The sequence below is a fragment of the Mastigoproctus giganteus genome, chromosome 10 (genome assembly GCF_048544385.1).
Source record: "Mastigoproctus giganteus isolate SK-2022 chromosome 10, ASM4854438v1, whole genome shotgun sequence".
NCBI classification, from domain to species: domain Eukaryota; kingdom Metazoa; phylum Arthropoda; class Arachnida; order Uropygi; family Thelyphonidae; genus Mastigoproctus; species Mastigoproctus giganteus.
In genome coordinates, this window is record NC_143584.1 from 29268816 (window position 1) to 29282156 (window position 13341).

At 37.7% G+C, this 13341-nt stretch overlaps 1 protein-coding gene across 3 annotated transcripts in view; it reads left to right on the top strand.

The window, feature by feature from the left end:
• The window catches only part of LOC150078920 (septin-7-like), a 510661-nt gene that overhangs the window by 395289 nt on the left and 102031 nt on the right, over positions 1-13341 (top strand). For 2 of the 3 annotated variants that reach the window (XM_090382840.1, XM_090382838.1), the window contains one exon: positions 5242-5283. The exons of the other annotated variant lie outside the window; for it this stretch is intronic. In XM_090382840.1, the coding sequence (XP_090238966.1) occupies positions 5242-5283 (42 nt within the window). The remainder of the gene's footprint in view (positions 1-5241; positions 5284-13341) is intronic. 3 annotated transcript variants of the gene reach the window in all.

The following is a 13341-nucleotide window of genomic DNA, read 5'->3' on the forward strand; positions in this document are numbered from 1 at the left end:
ACTGTTGATGATCCTGCTCAGATAGCTGACAAGCTGAATGAATATTTTGCATCTACATTCACACATGAGGAATTCTGTAGAGAAGTGGAGGGCAGAAGCTTATTAAACTCTAACAGGGAGTTAATTGATTTTGTAATAACTGAAAGCAAAGTGGAAGAGAAATTGTTGAAGTTAAACATATGGGGTGGATGGGATCTATCCAGTTATATTAAAGGAGGTAGCAAAGGAAGGGAAGTAAGCAAACCCTTAGCCATAATTATGAGAGCATTGTTGGACTCAGCGAAGGTCCCCACAGATGGAGATAAGCAAATGTATTTCCAGTTCACAAAGGGGGGGGTATCTAAGGATGACATGAGTAATTACCGACGTGTTATTTTAATTTCTGTTCCAGGGAAAATAATGCAATCACTGGTTAAAGAAGCATTGCAGGATCATCTATAGACAAGACTGCAATAATAGTTAAGACACAGCATGTGTTTGTTAAAGAAGGTCTGGTCTGACCGATTTGATTGGACACTATGATGTGGTCACAAAGGAACTGAATGCAAAAAATAATTTTGATATCATATACTTGGATTTCAGGAAAAACTTTTGATACTCTTGCACATGGAAGACTACTGTACAAATTGGAGCAGTATGGAATTAAGGACAAGTTGCTACAATGGATAAACTGCTCTTTTGTGGACTAATCTTATTAGTGGAATCCCAGGGTTCAGTGTTATGCCCATTGTTGTTTTGTATATTTATCAGTGATATTGATGAAAGTATATCAGGCTTATGTCGAAGTTTGCTGATGATACAATGGTTGGCTGGGTTGTTAATGACAGTATGCTACTGCAACAGGATCTTGAAAAGTTGGGCAGATAGGCTGAGCAATGGCAACTGAAGTTTATCATTGACAAATGCAAAGTACTGCATATGGGTAGAAATAACCCCAGAGAAACATACCAACTGTGTGGTACTACACTTAGGGTGGTTGAAAATGAAAAAGACCTGGGAGTAATTGTGCAGTCAGATATGAAGTTTTCTGACCAGTGCAGTCAGGCTGCCAGAGCAGGTCAGGAGGTCTTGTAAATGATTTAGAGGAATTTTGCTTGCACGGATAAGGAGGTGATTATCCCTTTGTATAAGTCAATGGTCAGGCCACACCTTGAGTACTGTGTACAGGTCTGGAGGCCTCATTTTAGAAAAGATAGAGTTGCTAGAACGACAGAGAAGGGCAACAAGGAATAAACGGGTGTTCTAACCAAAAAGGCTTAAGTTTTGCAAATTGCAGCATCTAGAGACTAAACACCTGTGAGGTGATCTGATTGAGGTGTATATGGCCTTGAATAGATTGAGTAGGCTTAATGCTGATGGGATTCTTCTTTTTGCTCAGATTACAAACTTGAGGGGACATAAACTGAAATTAAGGAAAGACATTTGCCTTTAGCCAGCCAGTAGTTGATTGATGAAACAAACTTCCATCTATCGTTATGGAAGTTGATAGCTTAAATAAATTCAGCGAAGAAGTGGACAAACTTTTGGAGCGAATGGACGAGTGAAGTGGGGAGATTCTTGATTTTTTTTTTTTTTTTTTTTTTGGTTGATGCTTTCTTGCATTGCATCATATACCTCTGCTAATGCAAAAATTGAGAGAGAGAGAGAGAGAGAGAGAGAGAGAGAGAGAGAGAGAGAGAGAGAGAGAGAGAGAAGAAATTGGCTGTATAGTAGGGTCATGAGGTATGATGCAGCATTCACCAGATCCAGTACTTGATACTCACACACACACACATATATATATATACACACCACAGGCCCTCGTTATAATGCAGTTTGCCCTACGCTGATTCGCTATAATACTGTTCTTACATTATAACCCATATCTCACTCTAACGCTCTCACAACTCAGTATAATGCTCTTTTACCAGCATACAGATTAAATCTTTGGCATGTTTAATGAAATTGTTTCATCTGGTGTAGTCGATAGCTTGAAAATTAATAGCAAAACAGCATTAATAAGTTTCCCATGCTGACTTGCAAAATTTTTCCACGCTCGGTGAAATTTTCTTCCATGCTAATTTAATTGCAGTATGGTGGCTTGTTACATAGTTCCGAGATCAACATTTTAAAAAATGATCAAGTATATTGCTTGTAATATTTGCGTTATATGCATTTATCCGAAGTCCAGTCATCACTCAGTACAGTGTTAGGTAATGGACAGTTTACTCGAACATTGTATAATAATTAATGGAATGCAGTTACATTTTCGAAGATGTCTAATAGCGGATAAGAATTAAAAAGCAACGTCTGGACTCAGTACAAAGCCTACTAAGGTAAGAAAAAGACTGAATTTGAAAATTAAATTATATATTTTGAAGCGAATCGATTCCGTTCAATGACAAGTGGATGGTGCAATCATTTATGACTGGCAGATTCAACTATAAGAACAATTATAAAAAAAATAAAGAATTAATTTTAGCAGCAGAAAAGGCAGCTGTTCCACTGCAAGCAACTAAATTGGTTCTAGCTAGGCCGGCTATTATAATTGAAATGGAGAGACTTCTAAGTAATTTTATTGAAGATAATATCTAATACTCAAATCCGTTAAGTTAAATATTATTAAATAAAAAGCAGTTAGCCTATATAATGATCGGAAGAAAGCTCACCTTTAAAAAGGGGGGGGGGGGGAAAGTGGAACCATTTAAAGCTACTAAGGGCTGATTAGATAGATTTAAAATTTGGGGAGAAGCCGTTAAGTGCAGACCAAGAAGGAGCCAAAACTTTAAAAAAAAAACTTCTTAAAATTATTGAAGAGAGGTGTTATACTTCTCAACAAGTTTTTAACATAGATGAAACAGCACTTTTTTGGAAATGAATGCCTAAAAGAAGTTTCATATTGAAAGAAGAAGAAAAAACATTCCAGGCTTCAAAGCGGCGAAGGATCGATTGACTTTATTGTTGAGTGGCAATGCTGCGGGGGATTTTAAAGTAAAACCCCTTTCAGTTTACTAGGAAGAGGGCCAAAGTACAACCAAAAATTGACCAAAGATATGAAAACTTGATAGCCCAGGGCCATCGGATTAATAGATTCCTGATTTTAATTGGCATTTTAAGTTTAATTTTGATACATAATGTAGTTACTTACCACCCAATTATATGCATATGCAGCGGAGAATATTTTATATGTACAGAATTTTAATATTAAGTATTATTTCCGACATTTATTATTTGTGGGTCACGGTAGTATAGACCACAACTCACAAATACATTATGGGAATACGGCGCTCGCTTAATGCTGATTCACTTAGCGCTCTGTTTTTCCGGAACGAATTATATATATATATCAAGTACTGGATATATATATCCAACAGTTAGACACATTCAAAGTTATACAGTAAGTTCTCAATATCTCTAGTGGATACATTCCTGGAAATCAATGCACATATCATACAAACCAGAGCCTTATGGAAAGTGCGGTGGGTGGTTAAATGGACCTTTCTTATAGAAATAAAGGTGAGTGTTCATGAACAATAAGAATTAGCATGTAATAACAATCCTTATAATAACAAAAATAAACACTAGGAATATGTTTTATATAAAAAAATAAATAAATAACTAAAATGCAAAAAAAAAAAAAACCCATTTAACTCGGTTATAATGCCAATGCTGAAAAAATAATGAGGGTGGTCATAATACTGGAGGTGAATTAGAGATGAGAGATTTTTTTGAAGATCTTTCCAGGAAGGTAGCTTACAGGAGTCTGCAGAAGGAGAAGATGCAGCTGTGATCTTAAACTCTTCTTCATAAAGGACTATAAGAGCCCCAAATTCTTTTTTATCTTTTAAATTTAAAATATTTAAAATTATTCTCCATAAACTTATCCAGTTCAAACACTTTGTCAGCCAGTGTCTTAGACAAGCCCGAAATCTCCATAAGTGACACCTGAGGCTTTTTAATCACTTCTTCCTCACTGCTTTCTTTGAAATTGTTGAAACTCTCTCCTCCTGAGTTTGGCACAAATCATGTACCAAACTCACAGTCTGTTGCAGCCCTACTTCTATTCTGAGATTTCTTTCCCTGAAGTGAGTCACAACTTCCTCTGGCATGTATTCCAAGTCGGCGCCTCCGTAGCCAGGTGGGCAGGAGCAGCAGTGCGTAGCACACGCTTCTTGATTAGACCGGGGTTCGAGCCCATGACCACCAAATACGGAGGATGAGGAAAGGTCAGGGAATGACCACCGCATATCCCCCGGAGCAATATGGCCTTAGTTGCTAATGCTCCTAAAAACCAAATAACAAAGAAACAAAGTATTCCAAGTCATTGGTTTGATTTCTTCTGGAGATTCCTTTATATTTGTTGTAGCATCAGCAACATTGTAGTTTTTTCTGATAATCACTCACTCACATAATGGAATTGTTCTCTATCTTCTTAGGATTTTTCACAATTTTGCAGCCAGTGTAATAAGACTTAAATTTTGAAATGACACTTGGGTTCTCTGGATAAGAAGTTTGTTCTACTTTGAGTATTAAAATCTTAGCATTAGTTATGGCAGCTAATTTCTGCTAGCCACTAAATATATAGATGAACAACATATAAAATAAAATATAAATTTATTTCCTAAGCATATAACAATTAAATTTATTAAACAAAGTTTTTATCTTCTTTGTATGGAAACTCACATGGAACTGCTTCAGAGATGTGCTAATTGAAGCCAACTACTATCTGATGAAAGGGAGACCATGAAGTCAAAATGGCTGTCATAGCAGTGTCTCATATTTTAAAAAAATAATAGATTGGCTTTTTAGTGATGTTATTTGCATTAAATTTAATCTTCTCGAGGTGACTCGTTAATGAGGAAATTTGTTCAATATAGTAATACTCAATTTAGAGCAAAAATAGAACATAAATAACAATATAGTCTTAAGATAAAAATAAGACAAGAAAACTGAAATTCTGATTGTCATATATCTAGTGAATTAAAAAATGAAACAAAATGAAAAAAAAGTAAAACGAAGATTATTATCCTCAATTTACTGGGGTTTTTTTGTCCCATTTTGTTTTAGTTTAAATTCCAGAATAAACATAATCATTTAATATATTTTTTAATAATAATATTTTAAGTGTGTATGTATATATAATATTTATTTATTTATTTATTTAAGAATTTATATTGAATTTTTATTTATATTTGAATAAATTTGATTTGCATTGGATATGTTAACAAAACAGTTCATGTATTAATGATCCCTTATTATCAGTTTTTGCCCTCAAAGGATTTTGAACACTTTTATGGTGTTCTGGTAAGTTGCATTTCTATTTCTAAAGATATAATTTCTCTACCACTCTTGAATCACATACTTTGACTATGTTATCTTAGTAGCATGCAATATATATATATTTATCTGCACGTCTTTTTCTCTCTCTCTTGTTTCTATTGTATTAGATAGATAAAATATTGGAATTTGCATATTTTTAACCTAATATAAAGCCAATAATAATTTTAAATTCATATTTATTGTGTAGCCATATACTGATGTTTATAACAGAAGAATGAGTATACTTATCTAAGCTTTATGAGCTTGGGAAAAAACTTTTATAAGCCTTGTGAGCTTGGCAAAAAAAAAAAAACTCTCGCTTCGGGTTAGACTTTTTTTTTATGAAATCGATCTATGTACACTGAAATGCAGTAAAAGATGTGAGAATAATAGTTACATATTACAAAATAATTATACCAAAAGAAACCAACTTATTCAATTTTATATTTTTAAATGAAAAATTCAAAAATTTAAATATATGTTTTTTACGATTGTTATTAATTTCGACAGAACAAAACTTTTATTATTTATTTACTTATTTTTATGGAAACCCCAAACACGAGAGGTATTAGAACCTATAGTACTGTCCTTGAGTTGGAGGTTGAGAAGACGAAAGAAGATGTTTATGGACATTAGACTTGAACTTCTGTAGACTGTAATTTTCAGGAAATACGTATGAAGGGAGGTTGTTCCAAAAAACGGCAGCTAAATGAATAAACGAGGAAGATGAAAAGTTGGTTCTGTGAGTTTGAAGTTGGACAGTAAATGGATGTTGGCTGGTGGCGGCACATGTTCGGACTGTTTTGAAAGAGAGAGCGGAAATTATAGAAGCCATTTCTGAAGAACAGTGCCCATTGAAGTATCTGTAGAAAAGGCATGCAGCAGAAACAGTACATCTATGAGACTCTCTAACAGAGTCTCTCCACTCTACGAATGGAGAGACTCTGTTAGAGAGGAGTCATTAATTAACCTAACTGCCCTCTTGTGAATGGAATCTAAAATCCTGTGAGAGGATTTGTGGGCACTGCCCCAAATGTGGAAACAATATTACATGGTAGGACGGATTTGCGATTTGTATAAAGTAAACAGCTGTTTGGAAGAAAAGTAACGCCGAGAGCGAAAGAGAAAACCAAGTTTTTTAGATGCAGAGGAAGCAATATTTGTAATGTGCTTGCCAAGAGAGATTTAGAAGTCACGGTAATCCCCAAAAGAGAGATATAATTTTGCCTAGAAATCGGAGTGTCAACAAAGATAAGCATAGGAGCAGAGGAATCCTTTTTGCAAGATATAAGACAAAACTGAGTTTTAGAAGGATTGAAATCAACTAAGTTGTCTTTGCCCCACTGGAGAATTACCTGGAGATCGGCATTTAAGGAATTGGTAGCAGATTTTCGAGAAATTGAAGCTGATTGAGCAGAGCAAGGTTTCTCAAAATGGAAAGTGGAATGCAATTTGCTATCATCGGCAAAACCAAGGGTAGGATTTCCAGTCAAAGGAAGAAGATCATTAATATACAAGAGAAAAAGAGTGGGGGAAAGAACTGAACCTTGGGGGACACCAGCATTAGTGGAGAAGTTAGAAGACAGAGAGCCATCTACCGTGACCTAGAGTGAGTGATCAGAGAGAAAACTGGATAATCAATTACAAAATTTACTGGGCCAGAAAATCACAGTCTTATAATGGAGGATTTTAATTTCCCAGATACTGACTGGAATTTGTGGGTTGGTCACTCACACACTAGCAAGGCTTTTGTTGATTTATTGGATGATTGTTTTCTACATTAGCATGTTCGGGAGGCAACTAGAGGGAGTAATACTCTTGATCTGATTATCAGTAGTGATTCTTCATGCATTAAGAATCTGCAGATAAAGGAACCACTAGGTGGCAGTGATCACAGTGTGCTGAAGTGGGATTTACTCAAAGAGGTAACTACCATCAGGGGTAAAGGGAAGGGTTTTTGCTTTCGTAAAGGCAACTATGATGGTCTGAGACAGTATTTAAATTCTATACAGTGGGACCAACTGATGATGTTACCAACAGCAAATTCAAAATGGGAAGCATTCAAAGAACTCATCTTGGAAGCTACTAGGCTTTACATACCAACTAAGAAATATTGTTCAAAGTTTAGGCCTAAATGGATGTCAGATGAACTAATGAGACATATGGCAGAGAAGAAAAATGCCCGGGATACATATAAATTAACATGTTACACAAAAGCCTATGATAGATATAAGTTGATCTGTGACTTGAGTTACAAAGAAGGTTAGGCAGGCGAAGGCAGATTACGAGAAATCTTTGGCAAAGGATGCAAAGAAAAACAGAAAAGAGTTCTTTACTTATGTAAACTCTAGAAGGAAAGGGATGAATCAGATTGGTCAACTGGATATTGAGGGTTCAACTGTTGATGATCCTGTTCAGGGTGATCCTAGCAGCGAGCTAGATGATTTTGTAATAACTGAGAGGAAAGTGGAGGAGAAATTGTTGAAGATAAACATAAAAAAGGCACCCAGGGTGGATGGGATCTATCCAGTTATATTAAAGGAGGTAGCGAAGGAAGTAAGCAAACCCTTAGCCATAATTATGAGAGCTTCTTTGGACTCAGGGGAGGTTCCCATGGACTGGAGATGTGCAAATGTGACCCCAATTCACAAAGGAAGATCAAAGGCTGACACAAGTAATTACAGTGCCTCCGTAGCCACGTGGGCAGGAGCAGCAGTGCGTAGCACACGCTTCTTGATTTGACCGGGGTTCGAGCCCGTGACCACCAAATACGGAGGATGCGGACAGGTCAGGGAATGACCGCCGCATATCCCCGGAGCAATATGGCCTTAGTTGCTAATGCTCCTAAAAAAAATATAACAACAATAACAGGCCCCGGGTGCCAAGCGTATTTCGAGGCCAAGCGATATTCTGGTGATATATAGAGCGCTCTTCTGAAGTGATTGAAGTTATTTCCTCTTAAGTTCCTACGTTTCTACCAAAAGCCTTTCTTTTATAACTAGTTCTATACTTGAAAACCACAAGTTAGAACACAGAAAGGAAACACACCTTTCTTTTTCCTATATTTTTTGTTCTATTAACCAACTAACACTTCAACCGCTTGGCCTCCGAGCGGCACTGCTCCTGCCTCCCCGTGGCGGGGCCGGTAATCTGGGGGAAAAGTTATCCCCCAGGGCTAAAAGGAGCAACGATGGATAAAAATGAATATCCACCTCTAGAGCCTTCAAACTCAAGGCTAGACAAACCAAATGATGAAGACGTGAACCAACCGAAAAGGCTCCGAAGAGAAGTTCAGTGCAATGAAATGCCAAACTTTCTGGTGATACACTCTCTCTCCAACCAACCTGTCGGCAAATTATCACCATTCGTCATCCAAAGATTTCTGGAATCGATTGCTGGAACACCAAAAATGGTTAAACGACTGCAATCCGGAGACCTATTAATTGAAACAGCCAACTCCAAACATTCCGAGTGGCTGCTCAAAACAACGACATTCGGTGGCCTGCCAGTATCTATTACTCCACACAACACCTTAAATTCCTCGAAAGGCGTTATAACCGAATGGGACCTACTTACAATATCAGAAGAGGAATTAGTTCAAGAACTGAGTAATCAAAAAGTAACCAACGCCAAATGCATAATGACTAAAAAAGATGGAAATCTCGTCCCAACTAGGTCAATCATTTTAACCTTCAGTACCCCAGATTTGCCATCCTCAGTAAAAGCTGGCTATTTAAACTGCCGAATTCGGGCTTATATTCCTAATCCCATTCGTTGTTTTCAATGCCAAAAATATGGACATTCCCAACAAGCATGCAGAGGAGAAGCTATTTGTCCTATTTGTGGTTCCAAGGAACATACACAAGCAGACTGTTCAGCAACAAGTCCCATTTGCCCCAACTGCAAAGAAAGTCACCCAGCATTTTCAAAATCCTGTGAAATGTGGAAAACAGGGAAGAAAATTCAAAAATATAAAATTGAACACAAAGTCATATACCCTGAGGCACGCAGACAGGTTATGTTGACCATGCCCAGTTGTTCATATGCGTCTCACACTAGAAGCTTTATTTCAACAGCAGTACAAACAGATGTATCAATACCCCCCAGCACATCTATGGCTAATTGGGTTAAAAATACATTATCTAATTCAGGAAAAGACACACATCAAACTAAAACCAGTGAGTCGACCAACACTCCAATCAACATCCCAACTGATACTCGGACACTCTCGCATGATAAAGAAAAATTAAAAACTACCAAAGAAAACAAGAAACCTGAATCATCCACCAATAGTATGGAAGTAGACGTACACTCAGATCTTGAAGAACCCATACTAGAACTCCATGCAAATGACACTATGGATACTGGGCGCCCTAGCTTCCCAAAAAAAGACCGGAAAAAGTGCTCAAACAAAAAACAGTCTGATGAATCATCCTCAACTAAACCTAAATGAACCACAGTATCTTACAATGGAATTGCAGAGGTTTTCGTTGCAACACTGACGATATTAAATACCTAATTAACCGATTTTCTCCAGCTGCCTTCTGTCTACAGGAAACTTACCTGACCTCACAAATTTCTCCTTCGATAAAGAACTATTGCCTTTATCGAAGAGATTGAAATACCGCTAATGCTGCCCATGGTGGTGTAGCAATCCTAGTAAACTCGAAGATCCCAACTAGACATATCACACTCCAAACTAAAATTGAAGCTGTTGCTGTTCGCATAACTCTCCATAATGCAATAACACTTGTCTCAATCTACCTACCACCAAACCATATTTACTCTTTAAAAGATCTTGAAGACCTCTTTATACAGATACCTCCACCTCTCTGTATATTAGGGGACTTGAACGGGCACCACCCATTATGGGGCTCTCCTAAATTGGATAGACGGGGCCGATTAATTGAAAGTTTTTTAGAGGCACTAAATTTCAGTATACTCAATACTGGTGCACCGACACACGTACAGCCCCAGCAGGACACACTTCGGCAATAGATCTCTCGATTTGTTCACCAGTACTAGTCCCAACCATAGAGTGGTATGTAATAAATGATCCCATGGGCAGTGACCACTTCCCAATAGTATGCAACTTTCTGAAAGCAAAGACTCCATCAATTCCACCCTGCAGAAAGTGGAAATTTGTCCGAGCAGACTGGGCAAAATTTCAATTATCAATCGATCTTGATGAAGAAAAAATCCGCCTCCAACATATTGATGAAGTGACAGAATACATCACGTCGCATCTTCTAAATGTGGCTAAGAACACAATACCACTATCAAATCCTCCGGGCCGAAAGCATCATAATTACTGGTGGAATGACAAATGCACCACAGCAAAGAGAGAAAAAAATAAAGCCTGGAATTTGTTTCGGCAATGTCCGAGCACAGTGAATCTCATTAATTACAAGAAATTAAGGGCAAAAGCACGCTTCATACAAAAGCAAGCAAAGAAAGAATCCTGGATCCGTTTTGCCTCAAGTTTTCACAGAAATACTGATTCCAAAATAATATGGAAAAAAATTAGACAGCTGTCTGGTAAGTTTCCTACCATACCTTCTGCAATTCTCTCTTGGAATGGGAAAGATCTATCTAATCCAGTAGATATAGCTAATGCTTTGGGCAATACTTTTGCCGAAATCTCAGCAGCAACAGCCTATCCTACCTCATTCCAAAGAATTAAAAACACTGAAGAAAAACATGGTATTCACTTCAAAACTGCCCGTCTTCTCCCATATAACAAACCTCTGCAATATTCTGAACTTTTACATGTCATTAAAACCGCCCGAAATGGTGCTGCCGGGCCAGATGGGATTTATTATATTATGCTACAACATCTTGATGACAAAGCTTTGCGTTGCCTCCTGGTCTTTTACAATCGCATTTTTTTAGAAAATGTTTTTCCAGCTACTTGGCATCACTCTACAGTTTTGGCTTTCCTGAAACCTGGAAAAGATCCATCCAACCCCAATAGCTATAGACCAATATCTCTCTCAAGCTGCCTCAGCAAAATTCTTGAGAAAATTATCCACAGAAGACTCGTCTGGATTATTGAGTCGGAACAGCTAATGAGCCATAACCAATATGGCTTCCGTCAAAACAGGTCATGCTTAGATCTTATGGTCAAGGCTGAATTTGCCATCCGTAATGCTTTTGTCAAACGTGAACATCTAGTAATGATTTCAATAGACATAGAGAAGGCTTTTGATACCACCTGGCGGTATGGTATACTTAGTGATCTTTACCTTCTCGGACTACGAGGCAACCTTCCTATATTTATTCAGAACTTCTTACATACTAGATCATTTCAAGTTCAATACCAACATGCCCTTTCCACAACTTTCATCCAGGAAGGTGTTCCACAGGGATCAGTACTGAGTGCCACTCTTTTTGCTCTGAGAATAGATTCTATCACTAAGCAGCTTCCAAATACAGTTGAGACTTACCTTTATGCAGATGACCTTTCGATCTCCTGTCATTCTCAAAACATGAGGTCTATTGAAAGACAGCTTCAGATAGCACTTAATAAAATCCAACAATGGGCGAGCCTCAATGGTTATCGGCTCTCACAGCAGAAAACAGTTGCCATCCACTTCTGTAGACAATGCAAACTTCATCCAGATCCCGAACTTCAAATTTCTAACATCGTTGTCCCAGCAACATCAGATTTCTTGGATTAATCCTAGACAACAAGTTAAATTTCCTAGATCATATTAAAAATGTACGGACCTCATGTCTAAAGAAGTTAAACATACTCAGAGCTTTATCTGCCCAAACGTGGGGTGCAGATCGTACCTCGCTTCTTCGTTTATACAGGGCATTAATCAGATCCCGTCTCGATTATGGTGCTCCAATCTATGATTCTGCCAGAAAGAGCGCATTACGCTGGCTTGATCCAATTCAGCACAGTGCTTTGAGAATTGCAACTGGTGCATTCAGAACGTCGCCAGCACATAGTCTCTACATTGATGCTCATGAGCCCCCACTAACTTTACGCAGGAAAACACTGTTACTCAAATATGCTGTCAAGATACAAAGTTGTGCCTCTCATCCCGTTCAGTCAAAACTTTTCAACCCACCATTAGAAATCCTATACAGAAACAAACCTAGTATAGTAAAGCCAGCTGGTCTTCGCCTTCTTGAATTGGTGCAAGTTTGGAATATTTCCATCCATTCCGTAAAGCAGGTGGCAACTTATACTCAGCCACCATGGGCATCTCCTCCTCTTCCAACCTGCGACACTTACCTCTGTCAATGGAGAAAGAATACTTTGCAAGCATCAAATGTCAACCAAATTCATGCAGTTCACACTCAAAGATATACTGATTTCTCTCCAATTTATACAGATGGCTCTAAATCTAATTCAAATGTTGGAGCAGCTGCAGTGTTTCCGAATACAACTGTATCAGTTTCCCTTCCATCAGAATTTAGTATATTTTCTGCTGAATTATATGCAATTAAACTAGCTTTAGAAAATCTCTATTCTGACAGTTCCTTAAAATCAGTTATTTACACTGATTCACTCAGCTCAATCATGTCATTATGTAATTCCTCAGATAAAGTTCACCCTGTTCTTGATGAAATCAGAAGCTTATTACTGCAAATTAAAGAACGCAACCAACTGGTCACTTTTTGCTGGATTCCAGCCCATTCCGGTATTTTAGGCAATGAACTGGCTGATAAAGCTGCAAAAAACCCAACTACATTTGATTTAACCAATATCCCTGTTCCAGCATCAGATTATGCACTAACCGTTCATGCTGCTTGCCTATCACAGTGGACAGCACTCTGGCACTCTCAGACTAATAATAAACTCTTTCAGTTTAAACGTGATCCAAAAATTTGGCGCTCCAGTATCCGTACATCGAGACAAGAAGAAGTAGTCCTTTCAAGGGCAAGAATAGGACATACACATCTGACCCACCTTCATTTACTCACAGGAGATGATCCACCACAATGTACACATTGTTCTAATAATTTGACTGTAAAACATATTCTTATTGACTGCCCCTATTATAAACAAGCCAGAACTTCATCCTTGAT